An 8,357-nucleotide genomic window follows, 5' to 3' on the forward strand; every position below is an offset into this window, starting at 1 on the left:
TCTCTAAATCTCTGTGTCTTAAAGTATAGTGTGTTAATAGATACAGATATGAAATTTGGTTATGCCAACAGTTTCGAAATGATGTCCTCTGAAGAGATGGTTTATTACTCATAGATTTCAAGAGGAGGTGGCCGTGCAGGGCCACGTTAGAAAGCAGCAAGGTTGGTCACAGGAAGAGAGAGGAGCAGAGAACTGTGGGTAAGAGGCTTTCAGGTGGTTTCAGCAGAAAGGAATGGACAAGACAGGAGAAGGAGGTTGAGAACTAGATAGTTTTTATAATTTCAGTGGACTCTGATGCAGGGGCTGTTTCTAGTTGGCTGGAACCTGGCCCTGGTGAGATTAGGGCAGGTGGATAGTGCTCCAGAGTGTGGGGCTTGATGGAGGTGGTTGAGGACTGAGCTCTGAGTTGGTTGATTTGCATTTGCAAAGCCATTCTCAGGGTGACCTCTTTACTGCGCAACTGTTGTGCCAGGGCTTTCTCTAGTTGTGGCAGGGGCTGCTCTCTAGTTCCAGCGCACAGGCTTCACCTGTGGTGGCTTCTCTTATTGTGGAGCACAGGCTCTAGGTGCCCGGGTTTCAGTAGTTGCAGCACTCAGGGTCAGTAATTGTGGCTTGCTGGCTGGAGGGCACACAGGTTTCAGAAGCTGCAGCACTGGGGTTCACTAGTTTTGGCTCAAGGACTCTAGAGCTGGCAGGCTTCATTAGTTGCAATTCTCAGGCTCGAGAGCAGGGGCTTGGTAGTTGTGGCATTATTGCTCCGAGGCATGCAGAATCTTCCAGGACCAGGGGTTGAATCTGTGTCCCTTGCACTGGCAGGTGAATCCTTATCCACTGTGCCACCAAGGAGGTTCAGGAATAAGCTAGTCTTGGGGCAAGTCCCTCCAGGGTCAACAAAACCCCAGATGTCAAAGCATGTGTTCAGTTCAGTTCAGTGGCTCAGTCGTGTCCGACTCTTTGCGACCCCATGAATTGCAGCACTCCAGGCCTCCCTGCCCATCACCAAATCCCGGAATTCACTCAGACTCACGTCCATCGAATCAGTGATGCCATCTAGCCATCTCATCCTCTGTCGTCCCCTTGTCCTCCTGCCCCCAATCCCTCCCAGCATCGGTCTTTTCCAATCAGTCAATGCTTTGCATGAGGTGACCAAAGTACTGGAGTTTGAGCTTTAGCATCATCCCTTCCAAAGAACACCCAGGGCTGATCTCCTTCAGAGTGGACTGGTTGGATCTCCTTGCAGTCCAAGGGACTCTCAAGAGTCTTTTCCAACACCACAGTTCCAAAGCATCAATTCTTCAGCCCTCAGCCTTTTTCACAGTCCACTCTCATATCCATACACGACTAATGGAAAAACCAGAGCCTTGACTAGACGGACCTTTGTTGGCAAAGTAATGTTTCTGCTTTTGAATATGTTGTCTAGGTTGGTCATAACATTTCTTCCAAGGAGTAAGTGTCTTTTAATTTCATGGCTGCAATCGCCATCTGCTGTGATTTAGGAGCCCCCAAAAATAAAGTCTGACACTGTTTCCACTGTTTCCCTATATATTTCCCATGAAGTGATGGGACCAGATGCCATGATCTTCGTTTTCTGAATGTGGAGCTTTAAGTCAACTTTTTCACTCTCCTCTTTCACTTTTATCAAGAGGCTTTTTAGTTCCTCTTCACTTTGTGCCATAAGGGTGGTGTCATCTGCATATCTGAGGTTATTGATATTTCTCCTGGCAATCTTGATTCCAGCTTGTGCTTCTTCCAGCCCAGCGTTTCTCATGATGTACTCTGCATAGAAGTTAAATAAGCAGGGTGACAATATACAGCCTTGATGGACTCCTTTTCCTATTTGGAACCAGTCTGTTGTTCCATGTCCTGTTCTAACTGTTGCTTCCTGACCTGCATGTAGGTTTCTCAAGAGGCAGATCAGGTGGTCTGGTATTTCTATCTCTTTCAGAATTTTCCAGAGTTTATTGTGATCCACACAGTCAAAGGCTTTGGCGTAGGCAATAAAGCAGAAATAGATGTTTTTCTGTCAAAGAATTAGGATATAACAAATGAAAGACATGATTAATATATTCTGCCTGGGAGTGGAGACCTCAGGGGTTTAGTCTTTGCTTTGCTCAACTGTTGAGACCCTGGCAACCCTGAAGAAGTTCTCGTTACTCTTTTTCTTTTTTTTTTTTAAACTCTGTTTCCCTTTTTCTAACATACATGTCTCCTGTAACACACACACACACACACACACACACACACACACACACACACAGTGACCCACTGGAGCGGCTTGGATAGTTATAGGGAAGGCTGTAGACTGGAGAGGTCAAACTTGCTCAAAAAAGAATAAAGAATATCCTCTCAATGAAAGCACATCAGGCAGCTTACTTTTAGTTCTCCCTGGAGTCCTGTCTTTCCCCAGCAACCTCCTGAGCGCCCTCTTTACCTCCTTGTTCCTCAGGGTGTATACGAGGGGATTAAGTAAAGAAGTGCCCACTGCATAGAAGAGACCAAAGAACTTGCCCCTCTTCTGGGCATAGGGATTTTTGGGGCTGGAGGTAGACCACAATGACTAAACTGTAGAAGAGGGTGACCACAATGAGATGGGAGGAGCAGGTCTCCAGAGCCTTCCTCCATGCTATGGCCGAGTTAATCCTCAGCACTGCCCGGGCAACGGCACCGTAAGAGATAAGGATGAGGGTAAGCGGCATGACCAGGAAGATGACACTGGACACAGCTAACTGGATTTTTATTGTAGGTGGTGTCTCCACAGGACAGTTGAATCAGAGAAGGGACTTCACATACAAAGTCATCTGTCTGCCGATGTGGGCAGAAGGGCAGGTGGAGGGTCGGCAGTGTCTGGACTACTGATTGGACCAGACCCATTACCCAGGCCGCGGCCGCCAGCTGCTGGCACAGGCGGGGGTGGATGATGGTGGCATAGTGGAGGGGCTGGCAGACAGCCACGTAGCGGTCAAAGGCCATCACGGTCAGGAGGACACAGTCCGTGGTCCCCAGGAACAGGAAGATGAAGAGCTGGACAGAGCAGCCAAGGAAGCTGATGGTCTTCCTTGTGGCCCAGAGGTGGACCAGCATCTGTGGGACACAGCTTGTGGTGAAGCAGAGGTCCAGGAAGGAGAGGTTGGAGAGGAAGAAGTACATCGGGGAGTGGAGCCTGGGGTCCAGCACGGACAGCAGGATGATGAGTGTGTTGCCCACCAGAGTCAGGAGGTAAGAGATCGAGACAACCACGAAGAGGTTTCTTTCAAGCCCTGGGTGTTCAGAGAAGTCCAGAAGGAAGAAGTCCACTGGGGAGCTGTGGTTGACGATGGCCTGTTCCTGTCCAGACCTAGAGGGATGAGGGCTGTCTGAGCTGTGTGTTCCCACCTGTCTTATAAGAACTCAGCCTGGGTGCTTGTCAGGTCACACCAGGTGGGCAGTTCTCTTCTGTTGTCACTCACTCAGCCTGTTTCCCAGCACATCAGCATCCAGCAGCGCCTTCTCTTCCCCTGCTCCTCCTGATCAAATGAGGGCCGGTGAGAGTGAGGAAGCCGTGAATGTGCAGGAGACAGATGGAGACTCACACTGGTATCTCAGACGTACTGAGTGAAGGCAAAAGAAACTGATGTGAAACAGGGAATAATCAATCAGTTTTCCTTAATTCAACAATCATTTATTAAATGCCTATTTTGTTCTGAGGACTGTGGTAGTTTTCAGTATTCTCTTCTGTCAGAAATCATTACCAAAGGATTCATTTTTACTGAGTTTCCTTCCTGAGAGTGTCTATGCAGTACTTCCAACTTTGGATCATACATTTTCTGGATCACTCATGTTTTATCCACCTTACTTTCATTTGTAGGGGAGCCACCAGAGGCAGAATGTATGAATTAAGGACATTTCTTCTCTGTATGAAGTGACCCCAGCACAGAGATATTAACTAGGTTATCTTGTCCCATGAAAAACTTGTGATTGGGACTTCCCTGGTGGTCCAGTGGCTAAGACTCTGAGCTCCCAATGCAGGGGGCTAGGGTTTGGTCCCTGATCAGGGAACCAGATCCCACATACATATCAGATCTGACATAGACAAATATTTAAAAAAAATGGTAATTTATTAAACTAAGTACAAGAGTGTTTTGTATAAATAAAAATCCTGAGGACTTCCCTGGTGGTCAGTGGCTAAGATTTCGAGCTCCTAATGCAGAAGGCCCAGGTTCAATCCCTGGTCAGGGAATTAGATCCCACATGTCACAGCTAAAGATCCCATGTGCCACACTAAGACCTCATGCATCCAAATAAATAAATAAAATTTTCTTTTAATAAAGCCCTAAGCTCAACTTAACATTACATGCACGACACAAAATAAGACCAAACAGGCTGCCAGCTGTCTTGCTTTGGAAGTAGAAACATCTATACTAGTTGGACCTTGAAATAAGGAAGATGATGTAATTGAAAAAAATATTTTCCCTTTCAGATAAGATTACATCAAAAGCAAAATATGCTGAGTTGATATTGAGATATTTAAGTAGAACATAGAATTTGTTGAATGTTCTTAATTCTACTCAGTATTTGAGATTTTAAAACTTTCTATATCCAACTCTGAAACTTTTAGAAAATTTCCGAGTCTAAAAATTCTTGTTTATTCTTGATCAATGAATTGTTCATATTTGCCACTTTTAAATGATTCTATCTTTTCTTTATATACACAGTTATATTTATTCAGAGCTATTGGCGAGTAGGTTGTGTACATAATGCTTCTTCACACCTTCATGTGTTAGCATGTAGTTTCTAATCAAAAGGAAATTCTTTTATGTAAACATAGTACAGCTACTCAATATAGAAAATCCACCATTGGCAAAACATTGACTGTAGCTCATACTCATAATTTTGCTAATAATGTTTTTTATAGCAAATTTCCCCATAAAAGATCCGGTGCCTATCACTTATGTGTGACCTTGGTCCTATAGTAGCCTTTCCTTAGCTACTGAAATGAACAAGTCTTCAAGTATAATGTGATGGGTTCAAGTCTCACCAGAAGAAGCAGAGGCTGGTGTACAGCTGGCCTCATGCAGTAGTTCAAAAGGGAGGAAAGGGATAGAAAATGTTGAGACCGCCAAGAAACTGAAGGCAAATAAAGCAAAGATGATGGGTGTGTGAGAGAAGGAAGTCTGCACAGTAAGGAGGATTTTGGGCAAGTAAGGCAAGAAAACATCCTGGAGGTGACCCGGATCTTTGCTGTGAAAGGCAGTTTGGATCACAGGGGAGCTCACAAACAATCCTAAAGGAAATCAGTCCTGAATATTCATTGGAAGGACTGATGCTGAAGCTGAAACTCCAATACTTTGGCCACCTAATAACGAAGAACTGACTCATTGGAGAAGACCCTGGTGCTGGGAAAGATTGAAGGCAGGAGGAAAAGGGGTCGACAGAGGATGAGATGGTTGCATGGTATCACCAAGTGGATGGACCTGAGTGTGAGTAAGCTCCGGGAGTTGGTGATGGACAGGGAAGCCTGGCATGCTGCAGTCCAGGGGTCACAAAGAGTTGGATATGACTGAGTGACTGGGCTGAACTGAGCTCACAGATGGTTGCGAGATGTGGAACCACTCTGGCAGTCAAGGGGAAGAACTGGGGGTCTTCCGAGAAGAGACAATCATAGGAAGCCACTCAGAGGATGTGGTGGCAAGCATACGGGTAGCTTTGATGGCAGAAAATGTCCCAGAAGCTTTTGGAATGGGAGAGGCTTCCATGTTGGCTCAGTGGTAAAGAATCTGTCTGCCAGTTCAGGGGATGCAGGAGATGTGTGCTTGATCCCCGGGGAGGGAAGATCCCCTGGAGGAGGAAATGGCAGCCTACTCCAGTATTCTTGCCTGGAAGATTCCAGAGGAGCCTGGCAGGCTACAGTCCATGGGGTCACAAAAGAGTCAACAGGGCTTTGCTACTAAACAACAAGAACAACAAAGCATCTCTTCATCAGAGAGTCACCATTTTATGTTAGAAGCTACATTTCATCCCCTTTTTGTTAGGACTCCTTTTTGTCTTCTTCTCTAGTTCTTCTTCCATTATTACTTTCCCTTTGAGGATAAGATTTGTTCCCTTTAATAACTTTTTTTTTTTTTTTTTTTTGCAGCTTGTGGAATATTAGTTCCCTGACCAGGCATTGAATCCATGCAGTGAAAATGTGGAGTCCTAACCACTGGACCACCAGGGAATTGCCAACAATTTGAGTAATGAAGAGTGCATAAAATATGTCTATAGGCTTTACAGGATAATAAAATAAACATTTTATTTTTACCCGACTAATAAAATAAACATTTTATACCCGACTCCCATTTAAGAGCAGAACAAATGTTACCCATAGCTCTGGGTACCTCTCTGATCACATCTGATCACAAAGAGACATCTTCTCTTTGCCTTTTAGGAAGTAATTGGCATTCTGCTTATTTTAAATTTCTTTTGAACTTCATAGGTGTCCTATTGCTTGTATCTCAGCAATTACCCACCAAGTTTTATTTATTCATCAGCTGTAGAATTTCCCATATTCTTATTTTCTTGGCAATGTGTTGCCTTACTCTGTTTGTTATTTCTGGATATCTTCAGGTTCTATCTTCCTTTGACTCTCCGTTCCTTCTTTTTGTGTGTCTTTCATAACAGGTCTTTTCCTCACCCTCTTTCTCTAGGTTCTTCTTTTCTCTTACACCAAGAAAGGCAAACACTACTTCCTAGTTCCCATTGATCTCAATATTGAATGTCTAATCTTTTATCGGTCACCAAAGAGTCAACCATTTCTAAGAGCTACAAGGTCATGAGATGCAAATTCTGCATCCAGTAATGATAATTTCATATTATTTTCATAGTTACCATCTCTTGAGTGTTTCCTAAGCACCAGGCACTATGTTAAAAAAAATTTCTAAATATCTGTATTTCACAAAAACCATGGAAAAACTTGTTGATACTATCCCTCATTTATAGAAGAAACAGCCTCAGAAAGGATGAGTAAGTCACCCAAGATTATCCAGCTAGTAAGCACCAGTGCCAGATTTCTAGATCCTGTTTCATTCATAATATTAATGACGATATATAGTAATGGATGGGCTATAGGAGAAGAATAAATATGTGACTTACCGACAATCAAGTCAGTCTCCTCATTGCCTTGTTACCAGAGCATCCCCATGATATGGAGCTTTTGGACTGGTTCAAGCCTTCACTTGATCCTCATACTGAAAACTAAAAGCAAATTATGAGAAATACTGTATCCTTGAAATTGATTAAAGCTCAGATTTCAGGTAAGGGTAATGATTGCTATGGCTTCCTTCCCCAGTCACTTTGCAAAGCACATCACAACGGATTGCTCTTTATGACAACTTCAAGAGATAGGCACAATTATTATCTTCTTTTTTGGACAAAGAAATGAAAACAAACAGAGGATGAATCCCTTGCTCTGAAAGTGTAGCTAGCAAGCACCACCGCTGAGATTTGAACCCAGGATGGTGGCTGAAGAGGTCATGTAATAACCACATCCCAGCATCACTTTGCTGAACATGTGAGGCCAGAGGCAGCCTTTTACCGTGGAACTTTTAGATAACAAGTTCTCCTCCTCAATCCAGGAAGTTAACTTCTCTTTTAGTGGTACTGGAGGTAGAAAGGGAAGAGTGATGAGGTAATGGAGGGAGTGATCCCAGGACTCTTATCCCATGGAGAGAAACAGCTCCTCAATTCTGCCAAGCAATTCACAACTAGTTAGAGACTGCTACTAATCATGGTTAAGAAAAGACAGGAGGATCTAGAGAAAATGTGCCAGAAACAATGCTCCCTTTGGTAAACAGAAAGGTCTCCCTCTGCTCCCCTGGGTCACAGGGGAGTACAAGGGTATTGTTTTCTTTTTACTACCACCTCCTGAGGGTCATGAGCTTCCCTCAGTGGTAAAGAGTCTGCCTGCCAGTGTGAGAGCTGCAGGAGATGCGGGTTCAATCTCTGGGTCGGGAAAATCCCCTGGAGAAGGAAATGCCAAACTACTCCAGTATTCTTGCCTGGAAAATCCCATGCACAGAGGAGCCTGGTGGGCCACAGGACATGGGGTCACAAAAGAGTTGGACACAACTTAGCAACCAAACAACCACAACAAGGGGAACAACAACATGCCTACTTAGAGTAAAGACTATTTCACAGGCTCCCTTTCAATTTCATGTGGTTGTAAGATGTTAGGCAATAGGATGTAGGAGAAATCTCTTCTGGCCATTTCATGGAGCCTTTGAAAAAATACCACTGAAGCTCTCTCTTCCTGGAATAATGATGGAATGGCTGGAGCACTAGATACCATTTTGGACCACAACAATGTGGACCATGTCCTAAAAATTGCAGAGCTCAAAGGAAAG

General features: G+C 44.3%; 1 protein-coding gene across 1 annotated transcript; it reads right to left on the reverse strand.

Annotated features, from left to right (window-relative positions):
- Positions 1–682: 682 nt before the first annotated feature.
- Positions 683–5,732, reverse strand: OR2H2 (olfactory receptor family 2 subfamily H member 2). The gene is given in 6 exon segments (XM_069562765.1): positions 683–831; positions 2,374–2,536; positions 2,538–2,735; positions 2,737–3,334; positions 3,443–3,503; positions 5,675–5,732. Coding segments are annotated over 6 exon segments (1,227 nt in total).
- Between the last annotated feature and the right edge of the window lie 2,625 nt (positions 5,733–8,357).

This window comes from Ovis canadensis, chromosome 20 (assembly GCF_042477335.2).
Source record: "Ovis canadensis isolate MfBH-ARS-UI-01 breed Bighorn chromosome 20, ARS-UI_OviCan_v2, whole genome shotgun sequence".
Lineage (NCBI taxonomy): Eukaryota > Metazoa > Chordata > Mammalia > Artiodactyla > Bovidae > Ovis > Ovis canadensis.